The 25,414-nt window shown below is 38.9% G+C and overlaps 3 protein-coding genes and 1 pseudogene across 5 annotated transcripts; 2 read left to right on the top strand and 2 right to left on the bottom strand.

Annotated features, from left to right (window-relative positions):
• Window positions 1-945: 945 nt before the first annotated feature.
• LOC148298057 (uncharacterized) lies at window positions 946-4,007 on the bottom strand (annotated as a pseudogene).
• A 2,048-nt stretch (window positions 4,008-6,055) lies between these two features.
• Window positions 6,056-16,290, top strand: LOC110757399 (uncharacterized). Of its 3 annotated transcripts, none has more exons than XM_088253944.1 (3): window positions 6,056-8,093; window positions 13,255-15,278; window positions 15,546-16,290. In XM_088253944.1, exons 1-3 carry the CDS (start codon window positions 6,073-6,075, stop codon window positions 15,941-15,943), a joined length of 4,443 nt encoding a protein of 1,480 aa, XP_088110070.1. In that variant the 5' UTR covers window positions 6,056-6,072; the 3' UTR covers window positions 15,944-16,290. The 3 variants fall into 3 exon arrangements, with proteins under 3 accessions (XP_088110070.1, XP_088110076.1, XP_088110068.1); XM_088253950.1 differs by having other exon boundaries at window positions 6,056-8,097; window positions 13,121-15,278; window positions 15,546-15,943; XM_088253942.1 differs by lacking the exons at window positions 13,255-15,278; window positions 15,546-16,290 and adding an exon at window positions 9,053-9,720 and having other exon boundaries at window positions 6,056-8,974.
• Window positions 16,291-16,366: 76 nt separating this feature from the next.
• On the top strand, window positions 16,367-18,833 carry LOC110745998 (annexin Gh1). The gene is made up of 5 exons (XM_021946193.2): window positions 16,367-16,526; window positions 17,148-17,293; window positions 17,559-17,777; window positions 18,082-18,294; window positions 18,375-18,833. The coding sequence occupies exons 1-5, from the start codon at window positions 16,451-16,453 to the stop codon at window positions 18,669-18,671; spliced, it is 951 nt and encodes a 316-aa protein (XP_021801885.2). The 5' UTR covers window positions 16,367-16,450; the 3' UTR covers window positions 18,672-18,833.
• Window positions 18,834-19,392: 559 nt separating this feature from the next.
• LOC110759522 (uncharacterized) lies at window positions 19,393-24,844 on the bottom strand. The gene is made up of 5 exons (XM_021961594.2): window positions 22,736-24,844; window positions 22,474-22,636; window positions 20,572-20,735; window positions 19,929-20,184; window positions 19,393-19,825 (listed from the first exon to the last, which is right to left on the bottom strand). Exons 1-5 carry the CDS (start codon window positions 24,268-24,270, stop codon window positions 19,721-19,723), a joined length of 2,223 nt encoding a protein of 740 aa, XP_021817286.2. The 5' UTR covers window positions 24,271-24,844; the 3' UTR covers window positions 19,393-19,720.
• Between the last annotated feature and the right edge of the window lie 570 nt (window positions 24,845-25,414).

Raw genomic sequence — 25,414 nt, 5'->3', positions numbered from 1 at the left:
CCTTCTCTCTAATAAAATGGTAGTGTATCTCCACATGTTTGGTTCTTGCATGAAAGACTGGATTTTCCGCCAAACGAACTGCTGATTGATTATCACAGTATAACGGCACTGAATAATCTACCAATTGATGTAGATCATTCATTAGCTGTGTTAGCCACGTGATCTCTTAAGCTGCCATTGCTGCTGCTCTGTACTCTGCTTCCGTGGTTGACAAAGATACCGTCGGCTGTCTCTTACTGCACCAAGAAATTGTTCCTGAACCAAGCTTAAACACGTACCCGGTAGTTGATCGACGAGTATCATGATCTCCCGCATAGTTAGCGTCACAATAACCAACTAGCTTGCAGTCTTCTCCTTTCTTGTACAACAGACCATAGTCAATTGTACTTTTCACATACCTCAGTATTCGTCGTACTGCGTCCAAATGAGACTTCTTTGGATTTTGCATGTATCGACTCATCACACCAACTGCATACGAAATGTCAGGCCGAGTCAATGTCAAGTAGATTAGACTACCCACCAATTGTCGATACATCGTTGTGTCTTCCAAGTCTTTGCCTTCATATGCGCACAGCTTGACATTGGGCTCCATTGGCGTTGAGATTGGCTTGCATTCAAGCATCCCGAACTTTTGCAACAAATCTTTTGCATATTTCTGTTGACATAGAAATATTCCTTCTTGTGTGCGATCGACCTCTAGCCCAAGAAAGTGTTTGAGTTGTCCCAGTTCTTTCATCTGAAAACGAACTGACAAATTCTCCTTCGTTTGGTGAATTTCTTCCTCATCATCACCAGTGATGATTAGATCATCCACGTATACCAGCACGATAGCTAATTTTCCTCCATTAGCTTTGACAAATAAACTAGGATCTGCATGGGTCACTGAATAACCACTTCGAGAGAGAAATTCTGCAATCTTACCGTACCATGCTCTTGGCGCTTGCTTTAATCCGTAAAGTGCCTTTTTTAGCTTGCACACATACTCGGGATGGACTTCGTTCTCAAAGCCCATTGGTTGAGTCATGTAGATTTCCCGATCTAACTCCCCATGCAAAAACGCATTCTTCACATCCATCTGGTACAAGTTCCAATCTTTGTTGGCCGCAAGTGCAAGTAGGACTCGTACGGTCACAAGCTTTGCCACTGGACTAAACGTTTCATCATAATCTAGTCCGTATTGCTGAGAGAAACCTCGAGCCACCAACCGAGCCTTGTACCTCTCGATCGACCCATCAGGACGACGCTTTATCTTATACACCCATTTGCAGGATATGGGTTTCACATCTCTTGGCTTTGGCACTAGATCCCAAGTCTGATTTTGCTCAAGCGCAGTGATTTCTTCTCCCATAGCTTTAACCCATTCGGAACTCTGTGATGCTTCTTCAAATGTTTCAGGTTCAACTATGTCTTCTGCTATGGCTGCGTTGGCGTATTTGGGATTTTGCTTCCGTACTCTTGTTGACCTTCTGGGTTGTGACTGTGGAGTCGGTATTTCTACTTCACTGGGTCTAACTTCTTCTAGTGCTTGTTGATGTACACCAGTTTGCCAAGGATTCTGAGTAACCTCTTGCTCGTCATCGTCACCGTCAAGCGAATCTTCATGCTCATTTGGACTCGGTCGGATTGGAACAATTTGCTCCCCCAACTTTTGTTGCAGCTTATCTTCAATTTCTCTCGAGTCTGGTAACACCTCCTTTTCTGGGGACCACCAAGATGATGCTTCATCGAACACCACATCTCGTGATGTGTAGCACCTTCCATTTGTAGGGTCACAACACTTCCACCCTTTTCTCTGGCTGTCGTATCCCACAAAGATACATCTGATTGCCTTCTTGTCAAACTTGCTACGTAGATGACTTGGAACAAATACGTAGCACACACAACCGAATACTCGAAAGTAACTGACTGTAGGTTTCATATCCCACAGTTTCTCGAAGGGTGAAACAAATTCTAACCTTGGTTGAGGAAGTTTATTGATCACATGGGCTGCAGTTCTCATGGCTTCAGCCCAAAACCTTCCAGGCACATTCTTGGCATGCAGCATGCTTCGACATATCTCTGCAAGATGCCGGTTCTTTCTCTCTGCTACTCCATTCTGTTGTGGCGTGTTGGCACATGTGAATTGATGACGTATGCGAGTCTCTCGTAGATACTGGCAGAATTCATTCGAGGTATATTCTCCTCCATTATCTGTGCGTAGACAAATAATCTTCTTTCCCACTTCTCCTTCAACTATCTCTCTAAACTCTTTAAACTTTGAAAATGTGTCGGATTTTTCTTTCATAAAGAAAACCCACACATACCTGGAGAAGTCATCAATGAACGTCACCATGTATCGCATCCCGCTAATCGATGGTTGCTTAACAGGCCCGAACACATCAGAATGGATTAACTCTAGCGGTGCTTTTGCTTTGAACTTGGATTCCTCATATGGTAGTTGATGCGCTTTACCATATTGACATCCTGCACAGACCGTATCTGTTCTCACATCAAGCTGAGGCAGACCCTTGAGCATTGACTTCTTCATCATCACGCTTAGCTTGTGATAGCTAACGTGGCCCAATCTCATGTGCCATAAATCTGCTGTCTCGTTCTTTCTTGTCTTGTCTACATATGCAGACTCTGCTGACATTACGTAGACTGACTCTAGTCGTCGTCCCTCCATTGTCGGCATCCCTGAGATCTTGAGGTCTCGATACACCTTCACATCTCTTGGACTGAATAGGACATAGTGGCCTGATGATGTCAGTTGTGCTACTGAAAGCAGATTCTTCTTCATGCCTGGAACATGGTAGACATCTTGAAGCGGCACTTCATTAGAATTGTATCGTGGTGCTACTACTGTCTTACCGATGTGGGTTATCGGTAACCTTGAGTTGTTAGCAGTCACCACCACACGATTGCCTTTGTACTCAGTCAGGTTCTGCAGCTTCTCCTTATCACCTGTCATGTGATTTGAGCAGCCTGAGTCGATAATCCAATCATTCTTGTAGTCAATCCTTTTCGGTGACGTCACAGTGAGAGCTATCTCCTCTTCCTCTATAGCAAGAGATGCTTCCGCGTCCCAATCATCCTCACTTTTCTCCTTTGAGTTGGAAGTAGCAGTATTACTCTCAGCGGGCCTTTTGTTGGACCAACAATCTTTCGCCATGTGGCCCTTTTTTCCGCAGTTGTAGCATTTACGTTCGAATCTTTTAGTATTCTTGGATTGACCACGGTTGCCTTGAAACTTTGAAGCTCCCCCTGGCCGAGAACTTCCTTCTCCTTGATGACTTTTCGCCTTGTCACCATCTCTTTTAGATCCACTACCAAAGTGCTGCTTGAAGTTGCCTTTACTTTTGTTGGTGTAGAGTGCTTCCTCCTCACCTTTTAACGAGACCCCTCCCATTTGCTTAGCCATAGCCTCTTGATCGGCAAGCAAATTTTCAAATTCAACAAGTGATGGTTGAGTAGGCCACCATTGTACAGCGGCAACGAAGCCTCGGTATTCGGGTCTCAGACCATGGATAATTATTCTTTTTATCCTAGATTCCACAATAGCAGCAGTAGGATCTAAATCAGAAATTTCACGGCATATGGACTTTACCTTGTGGAAGTACTGAGCAATCGTCATGTCACGTTGTGCAACAGATAGCAGCTCGTTCTCAAGAAGTTGTAGTCTTGTGTCATTCCTTTTTGAAAAGAGTGTTGCGAAGGTGTCCCATGCTTCCTTTGGTGTTTTGGCTTTCCTTATGTGCTCTAACATTTCTTCTTCAATTGTTGTCTTCAGGGCAAACATGACTTTACTTGCTTTGATCTTCCACTTACGCAAAGCGTCGCTATTGTCTTCTCGTGGTTGTGCAACATCGTTGCCCCCGACGACATCCCAAAGATCTTGGCCTTGTAGATAAGACTCCATGCATGTCACCCACGTGTTGTAATTTTTGTTGTTGAGCTTCGTGATTCCTCCAACTACGTGAAGATCACCCATCGTGTCGGCAGAATTCCGGCAGTACCGAACAAGCTTGAACTAAATATGCAAACTTGTAGAGACAAACTCTTCACGACTCAAAGAAGCTCCCGCAGAATCAGTCACTGACCGTCCCGCTCTGATACCAATTGTTGAGCAAATTTAGAGTACACAACTCTAATGTAGAGACTTGTTGGAGACAAAACAAGTAAACAATTTACTTGTATTAGACTCACAAAATATTACAACAAGACAACTCTCAAAGGAAAGACAAATTCTTACAAGGACTCTTTCTCTCTTCACTCACACTTCTCACAAGAACTACTAACTCTCTAGCTCACTCTACTTATTCACACTCTTCTTGTTGACACACTTCTTGATTCTATACAATGCATGGCTTTATGCCTATTTATAGTTGTTCTTGATTCTATACAATGCATGGCTTTATGCCTATTTATAGTTGTTCTAGCCGACATAGCTCTCCATTCCATTGCCTTTGCTACATAATTCTTTTACTTTCTAGACTATTCTCCATTCCTAGCCGACATAGCCTATGTAACTTTCTAGAATCAACTACATTAATCTATTACAATACTAGTTACTAGGTCGGTGGAACTTCCTTCACTTTTCCAGATTTTTCTCTACTTATCTAGCTCAAGTATTGACTATCTTCTCTAGGCTTTATTTCCTTGTTGTTTATACTTCTAGAACCTTGTAGAGATTGCTCCTCAAAATGGGTTGAGCTAGGGTTGATACTTTAACATAGTACACATGTTGCGACTTAAAAATATTAAAAATATGTTGTAATAACTGCAACTTCATCAAAGATTCTGTTGAAAATTGATTCACAATGTTTTGTTTTGGGTTGAAATGTTTACAAAGAAAAAAGTGGTAGTGTAGAGCATCCCATTGGTGCAATTATTCATTTAAAGTCCCAAAGATTCCCACTAGACTTTAAAAGGAGGCAAATGCAGTGGATAGAACCTCAGTTTAGAGGCTCCAATTGGGGATGGCCCTAGGTGCCTCTCCAAAAAGCACTGAAAAATAGTTTCATAACTTAAGCACTACGAGAAAACCTCTTTATTAGTTGTTGAAAGAGTTACAGCGTTTAAATCCGCTATCCTCCCAAATCCAATCCTTAGCGTCATGAATCATATATTCATAGTAACTAATTATGCCTCCACACTCTTAAATAAATCTGAGTAAATATTCAACAATTTTTTTTTGGCCAAAGTTAGGAAGGGGAGGGGGGTTTTCTCAAACACACAGCTAAGAGGTCATGAGAGTTTGAATATGAAACCACTGATTTGCAAGCAAGATCATTTTCCACTCGCTAGACCCATTGGCCCCAACCTTAATTCAATTAATGAAAACTCAAATATACAATATACAAATAGAATACTCCCGAGAAATTCAGAGTCTTATTCTCTGTTCTGAAATATGTAGGGTTTATTTGGAAAATATTGAGATTGAGGAGGAATGCCCAAAAAATAAAAAAAATAAAACCACAACGCCGCCTGCATGATCAGGTTTTCCCTCAATAAGCAGGACATAATAGGACCCAAGCAGAATACATTTCCAAAAATAAAAGAAGAAAAAACACAGAATATTGAATGATCTTTTAAGTCATGTGCGTGAGCCCGAAGGTGAAAACAAAGTCAATTAATCCAGCTTACACACACATTTTCAGAGTAAAGTCAATTGATCTGTTAAGTTCTCTCGCAATAATGACAAGAACTTGACCTCATCATCAATTTCACATTCCTATTCCTATGTATGGTACAAATCACAAAAATAGACGACAATTTTGCGTTTAGTTCTTCTAACACACACCAATAAGAGAAGACGAAGAAAAAGAAAAATGAGTTGCTGATCCCACCAGAATCGTTGTCCATTACAACTTTCTGAGCATCAATTAGTAACCCCTCACTTGCATCACTTTCATTTCATTAATTCATACAGAAAATGCAAAATTAGCATTCAACTTTAGAGAATGAGAGACAAAGACTTTGACTCAAAACAAAACTGAGGATACAAGAGATCCGAAAGACTGCCTTTCAATTCTGACCCTCAAAGACTATAAGTAAGGCACTGGCCATACGTAAACCACACAAACAATAACCATGACATCTTTAACTTCCGTTAAACTATGCTTCCTGCCTTGCCTTATGTTGTTGTATGTTTCGTCACCAAATTGGGTTGCTTTTGCTTCTGCTACTTCTACGACAGATACCGAAGCAAAGGCTCTTCTCAAATGGAAAGCCAGCTTATTTCAAAATCAAGCCCTCAAAAAACTCAACTGGTACCCTCCCACTCATAACACCACCACCAATTCTTCCAGCAGCAATCAAAAACCAAGAACAAGCCCATGCACTTGGACTGGTGTTTCATGCAACGCAGCTGGAAGTGTCAGCATGATAGTCCTTTCCACTTGTGGTATACAAGGTACGCTACATGCATTTTCATTCATGTCCTTCCCTAACCTTGAATATCTTGACCTCGGCCTGAACAAACTCTTTGATGTCATCCCACCTCAAATCAGTAACCTCTCCAAACTCTACTATCTTGATCTCTCTACAAATCAGTTGTCCGGGAGAATCCCACCAGAAATCAGTCTCTTGAGAAATCTTACATTTCTTGGTCTCTATGAAAATACATTTTTTGGGGATATTCCCAATGAGATAGGCAACCTGAAATCTCTTGTGGGGCTATATTTGTTTAAGAATCAACTCAATGGCTCAATTCCAAGATCACTAGGTGATCTAACAAGCCTTACCCATCTTTATCTCTATAACAATCCACTTTCTGGTTCTATACCTGAAGAGATAGGGAATTTGAAATCTCTAGTAATTCTAGATTTGTCCGCCAACAATTTAAGTGGCCTCATCCCACCTCAAATCAGTTACCTCTCCACACTCCACTATCTTGATCTCTCTCAGAATCAGTTGTCCGGGAGAATCCCACCAGAAATTAGTCTCCTAAAAAATCTTACCAAACTCATTCTCTCTAAAAACACATTATTTGGGGATATTCCCAGTGAGATAGGCAACATGAAATCTCTTGTGGGGCTATATTTGTATAACAATCAACTCAATGGTTCAATTCCAAGATCACTAGGTGAACTAACAAGCCTTACCACCCTTTATCTCTACGGCAATCAACTTTCTGGCACTATTCCCAATGAGATAGGTAATATGAAGTCTCTTGTAGATCTAGACTTGAGCCAAAACCAACTCAGCGGTATAATTCATGCTTCATTTGGTAACCTGACCAACTTGGAGTTCTTAATGCTACGGGATAACCAACTTTCCGGCTCCATTCCTGAAGAGATAGAGAATCTCAAGAAGTTGGCTCAACTGCAGTTGGAAATAAACCAATTTTCTGGTTATTTGCCCCGAAATATTTGCCAAAGTGGAAAACTCACAAACTTTTCAGCAAGCACCAACAATTTCTCTGGTCCAATCCCCAAAACCTTAAAAACATGCACGAGCTTATTCAGAGTCCATCTTCAAAGGAACCAATTGACAGGCAATATATCTGAAGACTTTGGTGTTTATCCGAATCTTGATTTTATAGATGTAAGCCACAATAACTTGTATGGAGAAGTCTCAAACAACTGGGGACAATGCGCACAACTAAAAACCCTACGACTTGCGGGAAACAACCTTACTGGGAGCATACCGGCTGAGATAGGAAATGCAACCCAAATTCATGAGTTGGATCTCTCTTCGAATCATTTAGCTGGCACGATCCCCAAGGAATTTGGGAGACTATCTTCTCTGGTGAAGCTGATGTTGAATGGAAATCAAATTTCGGGTCGTATACCCTCAGAATTCGGATCATTGCTTGATCTTGAATATATTGACTTGTCAACAAACAAATTGAATGAGTCAATTCCAAGCATTGTAGGAGACTTGTTCAGATTACACTACTTGAATTTGAGCAACAACGAGTTGGTTCAAGCAATTCCATTGGAGTTGCAGAAGTTAGTTCAATTGACCGACCTCGATTTAAGTCATAACTCACTCGGAGGTATGATACCATCGGAAATGAGCAGCATGCAGAGTTTGTTGACACTCAATCTTTCCCACAACAATCTTTCGGGTTTCATACCAACAAATTTCCAAGACATGCGCGGCTTGTTGTACATTGATGTATCCTACAATCAATTGGAAGGTCCCCTTCCCAACAACAGTGCATTTCGAGAAGCTCCGCCAGAAGCATTAAAAGGGAACAATGGATTGTGTGGCAAAGTTGGAGCTCTACTGCCGCCCTGCAATGAACATGGCTCAAAAAAGCACCAAAAACGGGTATTTGGAATCACATTCTCCCTTCTAGCAGTATTTGTACTTCTATCTGCTTTCTTTACAATTGTCTTTATAGTGCAAAGAAGGAAGAAGCATAAGGATAAAGACGAAAACCACAAGCATGAAGAAATTTCCTTTTCAGTTCTAAATTTTGATGGGAAATCAATGTATGAGGAAATCATAAGGGCAACAGAAGATTTTGATTCAACACATTGCATTGGGAAGGGGGGACATGGAAGCGTCTACAGAGCAAATTTGTCATCTGCCAATGTAGTTGCTGTGAAGAAACTCCATATCTTACAGAACGACCAGAAGAATCTTCAAAAGGAATTCTTAAATGAAATAAGGGCACTGTCTGAGATAAGACACCGAAACATTGTGAAGCTTTATGGTTTCTGTTCACATCGAAGACACTCATTCTTGGTGTATGAGTATTTTGAAAGGGGAAGCTTGGCCTCATTGTTGGGCAAAGATGATAAAGCTAAAGAGTTGGGGTGGAGCAAAAGGGTGAATATTGTGAAAGGTGTAGCTCATGCATTGTCGTACATGCACCACGATTGCTTGCCACCAATTGTGCATCGTGACATATCAAGCAACAACATTTTGCTGGATTCTGAATATGAGGCCTGTGTTTCTGACTTTGGCACTGCCAAGTTTTTAAATCCAGACTCAACTAATTGGACTGCTGCTGCAGGCACATATGGCTACATGGCTCCAGGTAATGTTTTGACCACTGAAATGTTGTGTGTACGATTTATGGATGATACAATTTCTTATGTGAGCTGTTTCTGAACAGAGCTTGCATATACAATGGAAGTGACCGAGAAGTGCGATGTTTATAGCTTTGGAGTTGTCACACTGGAAATAATTATGGGAAGACATCCAGGAGATGTTTTCTCATCTTTATCATCCGGGGCATCATCGTCTTCCTCATCTGCATCACCTACCCCGGAAATGCCAATTTTGGACGTTCTGGACCAACGCATCTCGCCACTCACAAAACGAGAAGCAGAGGAGGTGGTGTCTCTTGTGAAGATAGCATTTGCATCCTTGAATCCCAGTCCACAGTGTCGTCCAACGATGAAGAAAGTTTCTCAGCTCCTTTCATCAACTCAGAGGCTGCATTTGTCAGAGCCATTGCATATGACAACATTTAGTGAATTGCTTGCTCTTGATGGTTTCACTACCTGATTAGGATATGTACTGCGTTTGCTGTATTTCACTTCATTTTTGTCTGCCTTGTTCTAATTCTTGTTAGATTTTGTACATGTAAATGTTCGCTACAAGAAAAAGGGTCAGTAGTGACCAATTTCTTGGTGACTAAATGTATAATGGTCACAAATAGGGAGTCTACATTTTTTTCTTTTCTACATTATGAATCTAAGAATTAGGTGGTGAAGTGATGATGTGGACAAAGGATGTTTGCTTGTAGCAAACGAGTTAGTGGAAATAAAGTTGAGTTCCGATGCAGCAGTTATCCTCGACTTCATCAAGGTTAGCTTATAACTCTCCTCTTTTGAAAACCATTTTTGTTTGAACCTAAGAGAGATTTATGAAAGTGAAGAATGAAAAATAAAATAAGGATATGTAGCAGGTTTTGCAGCATTAGGTTCCAATCCACATTGTCGTTTTTTTTTTAAAGTTGCTTTTATAGTGTCATGCATTTTTAGTATCAGAGAATTCATAGGATTAGGTCCCAACATCACACTTGAGCAACTGATCTATGCTCTGAATGGTACTTTGAGTACCGTATCTGAGCATGACACAAAAATAAGATGATCCTGTTTAATAAAATATATTGTAGTGATGAACTTTCAACTCTTCTTTTTTCTTTTTTGTTTTGATTTCCTTATTTTGTTTGTTGTGAAACTAGTTCTGAAAAAAGCATTTAAGCCCTCTAGTCCGACCCTCGGGACCGACCGACTTTTGCATTCATCACAGACCCAGTCCGAGCCTCGAAATTCACTAAAAACTCATCCTAAACTCCAAAAAAATTAATGCTACAGTCTCTTTGTATTGTAACATGCATTTTCATGTTATAACCTCAAATTCACAATTTGACCCCAAGAAAATTTCATTTCCAAGTTTCACATAAAACTAAAAACTGAAAACAATTATCAAACAACTTATAAACAATTTTCAATTAATCTTTTATTTGAAAATTGAAAACAATTACCAAACGAGTTTCATATTTTTAATTTTTTTACAAATAAAAATTGAAAGCTAAAATGGTTATCAAACAGGCCCTTAGAATGTCACAAATGTTAAATCAAAATTTTGAATAGGAAATTGGAGTAAAATGTTTAGAACTATCATTACTTTGAAACTTCAATTCTTCACGTTCATGATTTGTTGAAAATTGGAGTAAAATGTATAGATCATAATAGAAAGAAAGAAAAGAGCATAGTAATGAGTGGCGGCGATGAAATTTACATTGACGAGTTATTCTTCTTCAGATTTGTTGGGTACAGCTAGAGTGAATTAATTTTTCCACTAAAACAAAACAAGATGCATGCTTTGCTTGACAGGACTGCCATTTGCTGTGTCTTGCAAGCGCACTTCCAGTTAAGCATGCTTTGAGAAAATGCTAAGATAAGGGACAAATACTTCCACTCAGGCTAATCACTTGTGGAATGCTCATGAAATCAGGTCATATAAACCACAAGTTAGCTCATAATAAATTCATCAGGGACTAAACCTGGATAAAAGTGAAGATTATGACACAAACAGTGTGTGAAAGTCAAAGCGCTTGAATCAAAATTTAGAATGTCAATAATGTTTTCAAAATTTGGAAATATTTTTGCTCACCACTTTAACTCAAGGTATATCCTAACCACCATTCTTAACACTTGACATGTATCCATGGGCATAACCATAGTTAACTCTTTGATTTGTATTTGTGGAACCAACCATGATTATACCCATAGACACATGTCAAGTGTTGAGAAATGTAGTGATGATACACCTTGAGTTAAAGTAGTAAGCAAAAATGCACCCATCAAAATTTAGGAAATGGGACTGAAATGTATACAACTATCATTACTTTGGAACTTATTCTTCACGTGATGATTTAGGTCAGAAAGAAAGAAGAAAAAAAAGGATGGAAATGAATGTCGTGGATGAAATTACATTGACGAGTTATTCCTCTTCAGATTTGTTGGGAAAAGCGGGAGTGGATTAATTTTTCCAGTAAAGCAAAGCAAGAAGCATGTTTTGTTTGAATTGTTCTAGTCGTGACAGGACTATACCATTTCCTCTGTCTGGCTAGCGCACTTTCAGTGTTAATCATGCTTTGAGAAAATGCAAAAGTTGCAATTCCAACTTTAAAGAAAAGGGACAAAGACTTTCAATGTGAAAAACCCAAACCGTTGTTACTTACAAATGTTTTTCCTTGTAAGAGGGAAAGGAAAAATGAAGTAAACACAGGAATCCTCAATAAATGGAATTCAATTCCTTATAAAAATTTCAATTCTTGATTAGTAATTACATAAATATCCAACCCACTTTCTGCAAAACTAATTCTTTTGTTTTGAAATATATGTAGGGCCACAACGACGCAGGTGAAGTGACAGCCACTCCCAGGTCTCTTGGAAAATGCTAGGCTTACCACATTTTTCATACCACATTGTATACCACCTCTCTAATAGAGGTGGGCCCCATTGTATTGGTGGGCACCACCTCTATTAGAGATGTGGTATACAATGTGGTATGAAAAATGTGGTAAGCCTAGCATTACCCCAGGTCTCTTTTGTCTTCTGTCAAGCGCATACGACGATCCACCAATAACATCCAATCAAGCTCTCACTTCCATCAATCTCATTCCATTCAGTTCCAACACAAAATGCAAAATTTCCAAAGAGACTCTGACTCAAGGGTGTGCAAAACCCCAAAAGTCTTCCCAAACCGTCTTCCGATTAAGAAAATGAAAAAAAGGAAAGACCTTTCGAAGTCTTGAACTTTGAAGACTTGGATTTTATTGTGGAAAAGAGAATGGGCCACATAATAAAATCATGAGACTTGGATTTTATGACATATCATTATGCTATCTAGCATATCTACACAAACAATATCTTATAGGGAGCTGATTTACCCACTCCTCTTTTCTCCACTTACACTCCATTTTGCTTTTTAATATTTTTTAATTAATTTTGTTCTTTCTCTTTCCTATTATATCCTTACCCTACATTAATTTCTATTTTACTTCACTTTTATATTGTTACTTAGAAATGCTTTTCCTTGTGAGAGGGAAAGAAAAAATGAAACAATAATTTCATTGTCCAATGCCATGGTGACATTCAGGTGTGAATTTGAGGTCCAAGAAGACCACGGGTTCGCACACAACTTAATCAAGAGCACAAGGAACACGCTCTCAAAGACTTTTCAATGCTCAACTGAACCCCAAAGACTAACCCACACTATATATATAAGTAGTAAGGCACGGCCCATACAATATACGTATACCACACAAAGAATAACCATGACAACTTTAACTTCCGCTAAACTATGCTTCCTGCGTTATTGCCTTGTCATCTTGTTGTATGTTTCATCACCAAATTGGGTTGCTTTTCCTTCTGCTACTTCTACTTCTCATACTGAAGCAAAGGCTCTTCTCAAATGGAAAGCCAGCTTATTTCTAAATCAAGCCCTAAATAACCTCACCTGGTACAACCCTCCCACTCATAATATTAATGCCACCAATTCTTCCAGCAGCAATCCAAAACCAAAAACAAGCCCATGCACTTGGACTGGTGTTTCATGCAACTCAGCTGGAAGTGTCAGCACAATAAACCTTTCCACTTGTGGTATTCAAGGTACGCTACATGAGTTTTCATTCTTGTTCTTCCCTAATCTTGAATATCTTAACCTTAGCTTGAACAAACTCTTTGATGCCATCCCACCTCAAATCAGCTACCTCTCCAAACTCCACCATCTTGATCTCTCCCAGAATCAGTTCTCTGGGAGAATCCCACCAGAAATCGGTCTCCTAAGAAATCTTAGGTTTCTTCGTCTCTCAAAAAATACTTTGTTGGGGGAAATTCCTAAAGAGATAGGCAACCTGAAATCTCTTGGATTTCTAGCATTGTCCGACAACAATTTAACTGGTCTCATCCCTCCAAATATTGGTAACTTAATAAAGCTGAACACTTTGTACTTGGGTAAAAATTTACTTTCTGGTTTGATTCCCAAGGAGATAGGGAACTTGAAATCTCTTGTAAATCTAGAGTTGGCCTTGAATCAACTCAATGGTTCAATTCCAGCCTCATTTGCTAACTTGAGCAACTTGGAGATCTTATACCTATGCAATAACCAACTTTCCGGCTCCATTCCTCAAGAGTTAGAGAATCTCAAGAATTTGACTCAACTGTACTGGGATATGAACCAATTGTCTGGTTACTTGCCCCCAAATATCTGCCAAGGTGGAAAACTCACATACTTTTCAGTATTCAGAAACTATTTTACTGGTCCAATCCCCAAAAGCTTGAAAAATTGCACAAGCTTAGTAAGAGTCCGCCTTGACCAAAACCAATTGACGGGCAATATATCTAAAGACTTCGGTATTTATCCGAATCTTGATTTTATGAATATAAGCCACAACAACTTGTATGGAGAAATCTCACACAACTGGGGACAATGCCCAAAGCTGACAGCCTTAGTAATGGCAGCAAACAACCTTACTGGTAGCATACCACCTGAGGTAGGCAACGCAACCCAAATTCATGTGCTGGACCTTTCTTCAAATCATTTATTTGGGTTGATCCCAAAAGAATTCGAGAAGTTGTCTTCGTTGGTGAAGTTGATGTTGAATGGAAATCAACTTTCGGGTCGTATACCGTCGGAATTCGGATCATTGAATGATCTTGAATATCTTGACTTGTCAACAAACAAATTGAATGAGTCAATTCCGAGCATTCTAGGTGACTTGTTCAAATTGCACTACTTGAATTTGAGCAACAACAAGTTGGTTCAAGCAATTCCATTGGAGTTGCAGAAGTTAGTTCAATTGACCGACCTCGATTTAAGTCATAACTCTCTTGAAGGTAGCATACCATCAGCAATGAGCAATATGGAGAGTTTGGTGACGCTCAATCTTTCCCACAACAATCTTTCGGGTTCCATACCATCAAGTTTCGAAGAGATGCACGGCTTGTCGTACGTTGACATATCCTACAATCACTTGGAAGGTCCCCTTCCCAATATCAGTGCATTTCGAGAAGCTCTTCCAGAAAGATTGAAAAGGAACAAAGGATTGTGTGGCAAAGTTGGAGCTCTGCTGCCACCCTGCAATGCACATGGCTCAAAAAAGGACCACAAAGTCATATTCTCTGTTCTAGCCGTATTTGTACTTCTATCTGCTTTCTTTACAATTGTCTTTGTAATAGTGCAAAGAAAGAAGAAGCATCAAGATACTAAACAAAACCACATGCATGGAGAAATTTCCTTTTCGGTTTTAAATTTTGATGGAAAATCAATGTATGAGGAAATCATAAGGGCAACAGAAGATTTTGATTCCACATATTGCATTGGGAAGGGAGGACATGGAAGCGTCTACAAAGTGAATTTGTCATCTGGAGACATAGTGGCCGTGAAGAAACTCCATCTGCTATGGGATGGCGAGACAGAATTTCATAAGGAGTTCTTGAATGAAGTAAGGGCACTCACTGAGATAAGACATCGGAATATTGTGAAGCTCTATGGTTTCTGTGCACATAAACGACACTCGTTTTTGGTGTATGAGTATCTTGAAAGAGGTAGCTTGGCCGCAATGTTGAGCAAAGATGAAGAAGCTAAAAAGTTGTGGTGGAGTAAAAGGGTGAATATTGTTAAAGGCTTAGCTCATGCCTTGTCTTACATGCACCACGATTGCTTGCAACCGATTGTACATCGTGACATCTCAAGCAAGAACATTTTGTTGGATTCTGAATATGAGGCCTGTGTTTCAGACTTTGGCACTGCTAAGTTTTTAAATCCAGACTCAACTAATTGGACTGCCACTGCAGGCACATATGGCTACATGGCACCAGGTAATATTGTGATTCCATGTTCTCTGTATTTAGCACTTTTTAAGCTTTTGCTTTTAGACCAATGCTTCATTTTCATCATTAGGAGTGGTTAACATTAACACATTTTCACTTCTTTGATTTAGAAAATATACTAATAAACACATTTTCACATCTCTTAAGCTATAAACTAATAAGTCGATTTATGCAGATACAGTTTCGTTAAAATTCCATTGAATAGTTATGTCTATAAACTAATAATGCCACTTCTCTGAGATTTTCTCTGAGCAGAGCTTGCTTACACAATGGAAGTGAATGAGAACTGCGATGTTTATAGCTTTGGCGTGGTCACATTGGAAATAATTATGGGAAAGCATCCTGAAGATCTTTTCTCATCTTTTTTATCAGTCTCTTCATCCTCCTCCTCCTCCTCATCTGCATTACTAGCCCATCAAATACCAATTGTGGATGTTTTGGACCAACGCATTTCCCCTCCTACGCATCAAGTTGCAAGCGAAGTGGTCTCTCTTGTGAAGATAGCATTTTCATGCTTGAATTCCAGCCCGAAATCTCGTCCAACAATGAAACAAGTTTCTCATTTCCTCTCAACTCAGATGCTGCATTTGTCGAAGCCGGTACATATGATGACATGTCGTGAATTGCTTGCTCTTGATCCTTTGGCTACCTGATCAGAATGTGCTTCTTTCTTATGCACATTTCACTTTTCCTGTGTCTTCTGTTTAGAAAGATTCTCCATAGATGTTTCCTTCTTGTAATTTATTTCATACACGTGTGCGCTATGCTATGGCTCTATGTGTACTTTATCTAGGATGTTTTACAGTTTTGTTTATCCTTGTGAGGAAAAACAAAATGAAATAAGACAAGGGTTTTGTTTAGTAATTTTATATACTCTGTGTAGCAGCATATACAGACGAGAATTTGAAATTGTAAACCACCCCAAAATCATTAATAAACAATTCAATTGTGAAAATTAAATGACCAAGACCAATATAACAGGAACAAATATAGTATTTGACGTGGCGATAATTGCAAGGGCCATACTATATTACTATATATGGATAGCTACCAAACACCATATATATATATAGAAACAGAGGTTCATAGACCAGAGCCATTTTCGTTTTCGATTTTCTTACGGAGAGAGAGACAGAGAGAGAGAGAGAGCTATAGTGACGATGTCGACCCTTAGAGTTCCTCAACAAGTTCCTCCTGCATCCGAAGACTGTGAGCAGCTCAAAAAGGCCTTCAAAGGTTCCTTCTTTATTAATTTTCTGATCTTTTACTCCCTCGCATCATTTCTTGTTCTGATCATAAACCAACCCATATTTTGTAATTGGCTTTATGATTGATGATTGATCAATCCCATTTCACCGATCGGATTGTTAGTGTTAGATACAACGTAAATGATCTGATAATGTAAAAAGGATCCTTTTTGTTTTTGTTTTCATTTCGTTCTGCTAATTCTCTTTTGACTCTCTCTGTCATCATTGATCAGATGCATCAGATTTGTGTTTTGTGTACATGAGGTTTGGTGGGTTGATGAAAGGCCCATATGAATGTGATTGCTTGCTTTTGTAAAACGGTGATGCTTTGACTCTGCACCAAAGCTCTGTTTGTATCAGAAGAAAATAATGCATTTGGGATAATTTATCTAAAAAGAAAAAAACAATGATCGGTACGTAAAGATTTATCGCAGGTTTGTAAAGGACCTGATTTGACATGAAAATGGTATTTTGACATGAATAAATAATTATAGAAAACAGCAAAAATAGTTTAGACCAGAGTTTATCTTCTTTCTTTCTTTTATGTGACTTTTCATGTTTGGGGTGTTTGGTTTCATGTAATATTGAATTTTTATCAATACAATTGCAGGATGGGGAACCAATGAGGACTTAATCATATTCATCTTGGGGCATAGAAATGCCGCTCAAAGAAAGGTGATCCGACAAACTTATGCTGAAGCTTATGGAGAAGATCTCCTCAAGGAGCTGGAAAAAGAACTTACAAGTGATTTTGAGGTCAAATTAAGAATGCACTTTAGTTTTTGCATTAGTTGAGATAATTTGACTGCATGTTTTACATAAATTGTTACCATGATTGATTTTTGCCAAGACAAGGCAGAGATTTAGCTCATTGTTTTCAGCTGTCTTTTTTCATGATTGGATGAGAATCCATGATACTAGTTTTCACAAGTTTAATGTTTGGCTGATTAACTTTTGGGAGGAAGCAAGCGCATCGTTGAAAGGGCTGACATATTTGGGTTTCTGAATTTCTCTTAACCAGAGGAGTATACTGCTCTGGACACTTGATCCAGCGGAACGCGATGCATTTTTGGCCAATGAAGCAACAAAGAAGTGGACTAAAAGCAATCAGGTTCTTGCTGAAATAGCCTGCAGTAGGTCTTCACATGAACTACTCTTGGCAAGGCAGGCTTATCACTCTCGCTATAAGAAGTCCCTCGAAGAGGACGTTGCACATCACACAACCGGGGACTTTCGCAAGGTACAGCTGCTAGAGTATAAGTTCTTTCAGCCTAGAAGGGATATAGTTTATTTTCTAAGAGAATTCTCCCAGCCCCAACCAAGAGCAATAACTAAACTTCCCAGCAAAGATTTGACTAAATTTATCCATTGATATGCCTTTAGTTTCTTTTTTTTCTTTCCAAAATGTCAATGTTAAAAAGTTCATTTTTGTTGGCCAACGTAAATTTTGGTATGAACTTAACATATCAAGTTTTATCTCATTTGAGAATTTCACTGTCTTTGTACCAAAAAAGAGAATTACTATCTAACTTTGCTCCTCCCAGCTTTTGGCCCCTCTTGTTAGCTCATATAGATATGAGGGAGATGAGGTGAACCTGACACTGGCAAAATCAGAGGCTAAGCTACTGCATGAGAAGATCTCAGACAAGGCCTACAATGATGAGGATATCATCAGGATTTTGGCCACGCGGAACAAAGCACAGATCAATGCAACTCTCAATCACTACAAAAATGAATTTGGGAATGACATAAATAAGGTACACAAGTGAGCGTTGCATAAACATTTTTTGCCAGGTATCCACAGAGGATTGGATTTGATGAGTGTTTCTATTCACAGGATTTGAAAGCTGACCCCAAGGATGAGTACCTTGCAATACTAAGGGCCACAATTAAGTGCTTGGTCCGCCCTGAGAAGTATTTTGAGAAGTCTCTTCGTCTGGCAATCAACAAACGAGGAACAGATGAAGGAGCTCTCAGTAGAGTTGTCACTACAAGAGCTGAGGTTGACATGAAGCTTATAAAGGAACAGTACCACAAAAGAAATAGTGTCACTCTGGACCAGGCCATTAAAAAAGACACTACTGGAGATTATGAAAAAATGCTTCTGGCCCTGGTTGGACATGAGGATGCTTGAGCTGTTCTAGTCTAAGAGTTTTGTGGAGGCAATGTATCTTATATGTGGTTTCCTGACTATGTTTGCTTTTTTATGTCTGTTCGAATAAAACTATCTGCGGCAATCTGATATAACATCTTCATATTATGAAATAAATAGTTGCCTTCAGTAAACTTGAAGTTAGAGTTGAGAGTTTTGACAACTTTCTACTATATTAGACAGCAGCCCCTGGTTGGCTTCTGCATTCTTTGATAGCGATCCATCAGTTAAGTCATTGGAAAAAAAAATAATAATAATTACAAGCCATTTACATACTTGAGATTAAAGGCAAGTGTGAAGGGCAATGTATCTTACTTGCGATTCAAGTTATACATTCTTGTTCATAACACCAAACCCTCGTCGTATTCATTATGATGTGCTCTGACATTTCATCTCTTGCTTCACTTTCTGTGGGTAGATGAGTGCGTCTGGAGAAGAGATTCTTAAAGGAAAATATTCCTGTGTAAAGCCGGTGTGTACAACGTACGTCTTACAAGACCTGTCACATGCTAGCATATGAGAAGTTGTACACATTAGCTGTAACTAAGGAATTCGAGGAAAAGCTTCATCTATTGTTTCTGCTGACTTTTACACGCCGCAAAGGGCCGTGTACCTGGGGAGGTGCAACAGTGCAAGCCCCATGCAAAGAACCAACAGCACTACTTATAACGAAAAAGAGATGGTTGGCCATTAAACTATCTCAGCCTCAAGAAAGAAATGCTGCATCACATTTACACAACATTGAATCAGAAATCCACTATTCTGACTGTGGAATATCATACATCAAGTTCAGATAAAGACACAAAACAACAGAGTATTACAAGAAGCAACTGCATCATAAGAAACTGGAAGCATAACTCTGGTCGAACTCCTTCAGACTTCTTAATGCCATCCAAAATTGCACACTTCATCTGAGGACCAGCAAGGAATTTAGACAAACATCTCATATCTTAGCTAGGTGCCCAAAAGAGAGCAGTTATTACTAATCAACATAGAAAACAACAACACTTTTCTATATAGGCTAAAACACATCACTTCTTCAGGAGCTCCCGTGAGAAAATCCTCTTGCAGTATGGGCTGGTTCGTAAGATTGTATGAGGCTTAACTGCTTCAACCAGAGAAGCACGAAGAGGGCCCTGCCAATAAAGCAAAAATATTAGGACATATGTGTGTGTGCATGAGAGAGAGAGAGAGAGAGAGTCCATTATAAATCACTTGGAGAGATGTTGGTTCCTAAACCTTGGTAACTGTAAGAGCAGATTGAACGACATAGTTAGCATAAGGGTCTTGCAACAACTGTTCAAAGCAAGGAACTGAGAGTAATTCATGGATGATTTTTGGTCGGCTTTCTTCAAAATACTTGAGGCATTTTTCAACCACGTGACTACTACATTTCTGTGTGGAGAGGCGTACAAAGTGTCCTTTTAATTGATTAATCAGTTTGGCCATTGCAGATGGGATCTTTAGCTCCATGACATACTGAATAACATAATTCCTGTGTACCAAATGGAACAAAAATAAAAACCCTACTTCAGTCAGAAAGCCAAATAAAATAGTGAACTGTAAAATAACAAATTGAATATTTGGCTTGGAAAGACAGAAAAAAGAAAGCAACACAATAGTTTTGTAGCATAATATGTAGATTCTTATCAACTTTAGCAGTTGTGTCCTTGTAAGCATGAAATATAAATATATAAGTGATCAGCCTTATGTTTGCATCTGAAGTGGATCAAACAAATTGCAAGTGGGAAAAACTTTTGACTCCTCAAGAAACAAAATAAACATCACTCTAGCTAGTTCGGATTACCACATCATATTAGTGAGTTTACGGCTAGCAAAGACAAGAAATTAACAAAGTTCAAAGACGCTTGTAAATTATTACCCATAAGGATCTTGGGAAAGGAGAAGCCCATTCCTGGCAATTTCATTGATCAGCTTATCTCGATGTCTCCCAATGGCATGTGCAATGCATTTTTGTAGTACACAACAGCCATGGCGTTGAGTTGCAATCTCAACACAAAATCTTGCAGCAGCATCAAAAATAAACTGCAAGAGATAGATTAACAGAAGAAGTTCAGCGTCTTTTCAACAAAATTTAAGTAGGTCCTACAGAAAGCACATCACCATCCCTCTCAAGAACTTTGTTTTGGATTTCAGTCATTTTGTCCAATCATCCTTGTTTATATTTCATGTCACTGTAGAATACTTTAAAGTAAACATATAAAATAGTAAGTCCAGTTCATTCCATCAACCTTCTGCTGGAGGCCTGACAAATAGAATCTTAAACCAGACTTAAAATCACCTCCTTTCCACTTTCCCATTCTAAACTCAAACAAACACAACAAAGATAGTCTATTGAAACTGATGAAGCATTCATTGTAAGTGCCTCATTGCTCTGCAATATTTAACAATTGTAGGTGTTAGTCGAGCTCTGTTCTTTCTGTTCTACGCCCAATAAAAGGTTCTATCCTTTTTTGCTCAATGAAAATGTCTAAGATGCTAAGTTTGCGCCAATCATGTTGGAAACAACATCTCAATTTTGCTATTCATGCACAGACTATGTGACATGTTGATTTATATATTATTAGCATTCTGACTGAAAACGTCAGTCTTTGATTTTGGCAACGCAATTACGTATTGGTATGTGGTTCTTTCAATCCAGACTTTATCGTCTTCACTCCTATGTAGAGTAGTATATCATAATTGCTCACTTGCAAATATCTGACCCAGCCCTCAAACTTTCTAGAGTACAAACTCACCCTAAGGGTTTAAGGAAAACAAGGACGGGCATTATTGCAAAGTATTCTAGTTTAGGGTGTGTTAGCCTTTCCTAAACCAAGTCTATAAATCGACATTCAGAGCCCAAAGAAAAAATTTCTGTCGATATTAGCGATAAAAATCTTCAAGATCAGATGACAATTTGTCAAAACAGTAAGATACCTTTCCATCTGAAGTCTAGATCAACAGTCAAGGGCATTTGACTTTACCAACAGTAGTGACCAAGAAACTTACAGAGGACTAGATGAATCAGAAGGAAAAGAAATTAGATAGAAATTAATAGGTTGAGGCATGACAATCAATATAATGATCCTAGTCCAGAGGTTGGTGCCCAGGGATCATCACTGGACTTGAAACCTTCACTTATACAATCATCGGATTAGTTGGGACTATTTTAGGCATCAGCATAAACAACAGAAAGGTATCATACTTTCGAAAGTTTTGGGGTAGAGAACTTGAAGCATTAACTGGGAAAGAGTTGGTGAGACTGGTTAATTAATGTAAGATTAGACTCCTCCCACAGAACGATCAAGGATAGGTCTAGTTCAAGGTAGATACAAAAGAAAACTAGAGTGGCTGGCCCCAAATGACAGGGGATTGGAACTAAAGACCACCTAGTACTTGATTTATCATTTGGTTGCCCTATTATAAGCACACTGCACACATCAGATGAAACAGTTCACACCTTCAATAAACATGCATGCCAAGTTTTATAGAAATATTGCACCAAACCAGTGCATTGCCTATAGCAAATAAATGACTTGACAAGAATATTGCATTTTCACAATAGTTGTCATTAAAAGAATTTTGCTTGACCAGCATCAACCAATATGTATGTGTGTGTCTATTCTAGGTTATCACATGAAACGTGTAAGACAGAACACAACAAAAGAAAAGGAAGAAGAAACATGAATTAGAAGATATTCAATACAGAGATATTCAATCTTAAGAGGCTTATTTGAACAATGAAGCTCACAAGAAAATTAAATAAATAAAAACAGCATACCCTATTATCTTCATTGCTAAAGCAGTCCAAGCAACGTTGTACCACATGATTACCATTTGGATCCTTGATAAGATCAAGAAAACCACATTCAAGGGATGATTTAACTAATGAGATCTGTTTCCCAGTTCTAACAGTCTCAATCAACTTCTGTACCGCGCGAGTGCTGAAACCGTAGCACCAATATGTTTAGAAGCAAGAAATTAGTAAAGAACAAATACTACAAATGAAGTAACCACAAATATGTACAGAAGGAAGGACATACCCATGTGTGTCTAAGGAAATTCTGACAAGCTGTCCTGGTTCTTTGGTCACCTTGAGTACAAATTGCATTCTTTGTTGTTCATTGCACACGTCCAACAACTTCTGCATAAGGTAATTGCCAAACGGGTTCGTCATCAGTTCAAAAACATGATTGATTATTTTATCAAATATTAATTGCACATCTTGACAGGTCCCATCATCAAGCATCCTCTGTAAGAATCGACAACCATACTGATCCTTTGCTATGAAGTATATATATCCCTGGACCTCAGCCAATGAACCTAAAGTTAGTAGTGACCGCATTGAGCTATTATTACTCTGACTCCATTCACTCCCACCAATTCCTCCATTATATAAATTGGAATCCAGTGTAGAGCTTTTCTCTCCTTCTGTCTGCATTGCCATCTTATTGCAAGAGTTCTTCTTGTAACCCTTTGAAGACTTGCTACCCTTGCTGATGGTATGATTCAAATGTTTTCCTTGTATTATGAAACTATCCTCACAACAAAAACACTCAAGTTCCCCTGCACATTTCATAGACTTGAAAGATTCAGGAACCCCACTATTTGGGTTTACTTTAGTCCTTTGTTTTATCATTGAATGATTATGTGAAAGATTGTCCACATTCAACTGAGCAACTGAGGACAACTGGGGGGAACCCATTGGATACATAAGGCCCTTTCCACCATTACAATCCGTTCCATGTAGCTGTAAGCAAAAAAATTCTTCATCAAGGTAAGGCCTAGCAAGAGATGGTTTCCTCTGATACCAACCATCTCCCTGTTCCTCTTTTATTTGCCCTGATATACAACTCATTTGATTTTTTACACCACTAGGGCCAGAATACAAAGCATTGGGCTGCATATGATTAAGAAAAGACCCCATTGAATCACCAACAGTACATCTTTTCTGCAATCCAAGCAATGCTGACTCATTAGTAGTACCATCAAACCTGCCTCTAACTCCAAAACCAGAGGATTGAAGAGCTTCAAAATCAGATATATTATTCTTAGAACTTTCAAGTAGGCCATAGTTTTCAACATTCCAAGAACTAGTACCAGCTGAAAAACCCCCACCAAGCCCAAACCCATCTGGGCCTCTCTCAAATCCCATCCTTTTAGCACCACCCTGCTGTTCATTCCCAATATGCATTCTGTAGAAACTTTCAGCCAAACCCAGATCATCCCGAATCTTCTCATTGAAATGAGAATCAGGAGGCTTAGAGTCCAACCACAATCCATTCATGTAAGGTGTTTGATATTTGGCCTCCTCAAATGGGGTGGAATATGGAGAGCCATCCTCAGAGGAATAAAACCCATTCGAGAAAGAGCTTGAAGGAGAGACCTCTGATTGAAGAGAGGCTCTGCTAACAGGTGAACCACTCACAAGGTGATGATGATGAGGAGGATGAAGAAGATGAATGAGATTGGAATATGGTTGATTCTTGGGGTTCTCATTCCAAAACTTCTCAAGCTCTCCTCTTTCCCTCTTCATGTTCTGTAAAACCCTCTCGTCTTCCTCAGCTATTTTAAACATTATACAACATACAACACACAATATATATGTCTAATATACAATACACGTAAAAGCACACACGCACACAAAGAAAAAAATATTTTTTTCCAGAGAAAGACAGAGAGAACCCAGATTCAGAATCCCAAAACCCACGTGAGAAAACGATTCAGAGAAGAATAAAAGAAGGGTATCGTTCTATCAAGCACAGAAAACAAGCAGTGATAGTGTTTGTTCAAGCAGTGATGCAAATGTCAATGTCATTTTGGGATTGTGGATTTGGCAATGGGATTTGTGAGAGAGGGAGAGAGGAAGATAATGAACAGAGGGAGAGAGAGGGTTTTGATCCTCTCTTCTTCTTCTTGTTTTTCTCTCAGTATTTGATAGTACGCTCTGCCACCGCTCACACTCACGCCATTAAAATGAAGAGTCGCACTACAGCACTACCCAACAGCACAGCTAAAAGCAGGAGAGAGAGAGAGAGAGAGAGAAAAGGAGAGAGAAAGAGGGCTCTGACCTCTGAGGCTGACTAGGAACTAGGAAAGGCTATTTTCAATCATTTTTTTATTTACAGGCCAAAAGAATATTCATTTTTTAACTCTTTTTACATTTTTAAATCAATAATTAATCTCTATTTCTTAATTAATCTTTGTTTTTAATCTTCTGATCTGTTCCTAGTTAACCGTATCTACTTCGTAAACAGGTTCTAACCTCCACAACAAACTCAGCTTGATTTTCTCGCCTTCAGGTTCGGTTTGTTATGTTTCTTAATGTGCTTATCTTCTTAATCTAATTTGATTTTGTTTCCCAAATTTAAATTAATTTTTACTTTTATTACAGTAATCATCATATTCTTTTTACAGTTGTTTCCTACTGTGCTTCCGTTCTGGTTAAGTCTTTTACCAAAATTAGATAAAAGTAACTTTCAGCTCAGGCCAATGTTGCCAATTGGATTGCAGCTTAATATAAGCAAGTCATAGCCTCTTCTTATTGGCCGCTGCAAAAAAAATAAATAAATAATCAGAAAAAATATTCAAAGATTATTAATAAAGAGCCACGTGTAAGTGGGGCCCAGTTTTTAAAATAAAGTGAGCATCAGATAGCAGGTGATTGGGCCAAAAATTTGTTGTAGCCCAACAAATTGATTTCCTTCCTGTGTGTGAGGCTA

This window comes from Prunus avium, chromosome 1, assembly GCF_965620075.1.
Source record: "Prunus avium chromosome 1, drPruAviu1.hap1.1, whole genome shotgun sequence".
Taxonomy (NCBI): domain Eukaryota; kingdom Viridiplantae; phylum Streptophyta; class Magnoliopsida; order Rosales; family Rosaceae; genus Prunus; species Prunus avium.
The sequence above is the reverse complement of the archived record's forward strand: the minus strand, read 5'-3'. Positions and strand labels throughout refer to the sequence as shown.

Excerpts from the sequence above, each read along its gene's own strand:
- LOC110757399 (XM_088253950.1), top strand. The coding sequence starts at position 6,073 with ATGACATCTTTAACTTCCGTTAAACTATGCTTCCTGCCTTGCCTTATG. Across the intron at positions 8,098-13,120 it reads ACATGCGCGGCTTGTTGTAC|CTTAGCTTGAACAAACTCTT; the intron begins ATTGATGTATCC and ends GAATATCTTAAC. Across the intron at positions 15,279-15,545 it reads ATATGGCTACATGGCACCAG|AGCTTGCTTACACAATGGAA; the intron begins GTAATATTGTGA and ends TTCTCTGAGCAG.
- LOC110745998 (XM_021946193.2), top strand. The coding sequence starts at position 16,451 with ATGTCGACCCTTAGAGTTCCTCAACAAGTTCCTCCTGCATCCGAAGAC. Across the intron at positions 16,527-17,147 it reads GCTCAAAAAGGCCTTCAAAG|GATGGGGAACCAATGAGGAC; the intron begins GTTCCTTCTTTA and ends ATACAATTGCAG. Across the intron at positions 18,295-18,374 it reads TTGGGAATGACATAAATAAG|GATTTGAAAGCTGACCCCAA; the intron begins GTACACAAGTGA and ends TTCTATTCACAG.
- LOC110759522 (XM_021961594.2), bottom strand. The coding sequence starts at position 24,270 with ATGTTTAAAATAGCTGAGGAAGACGAGAGGGTTTTACAGAACATGAAG. Across the intron at positions 20,736-22,473 it reads TTAGCAATGAAGATAATAGG|TTTATTTTTGATGCTGCTGC; the intron begins GTATGCTGTTTT and ends TATCTCTTGCAG. Across the intron at positions 19,826-19,928 it reads CTGCTCTTACAGTTACCAAG|GGCCCTCTTCGTGCTTCTCT; the intron begins GTTTAGGAACCA and ends CTTTATTGGCAG.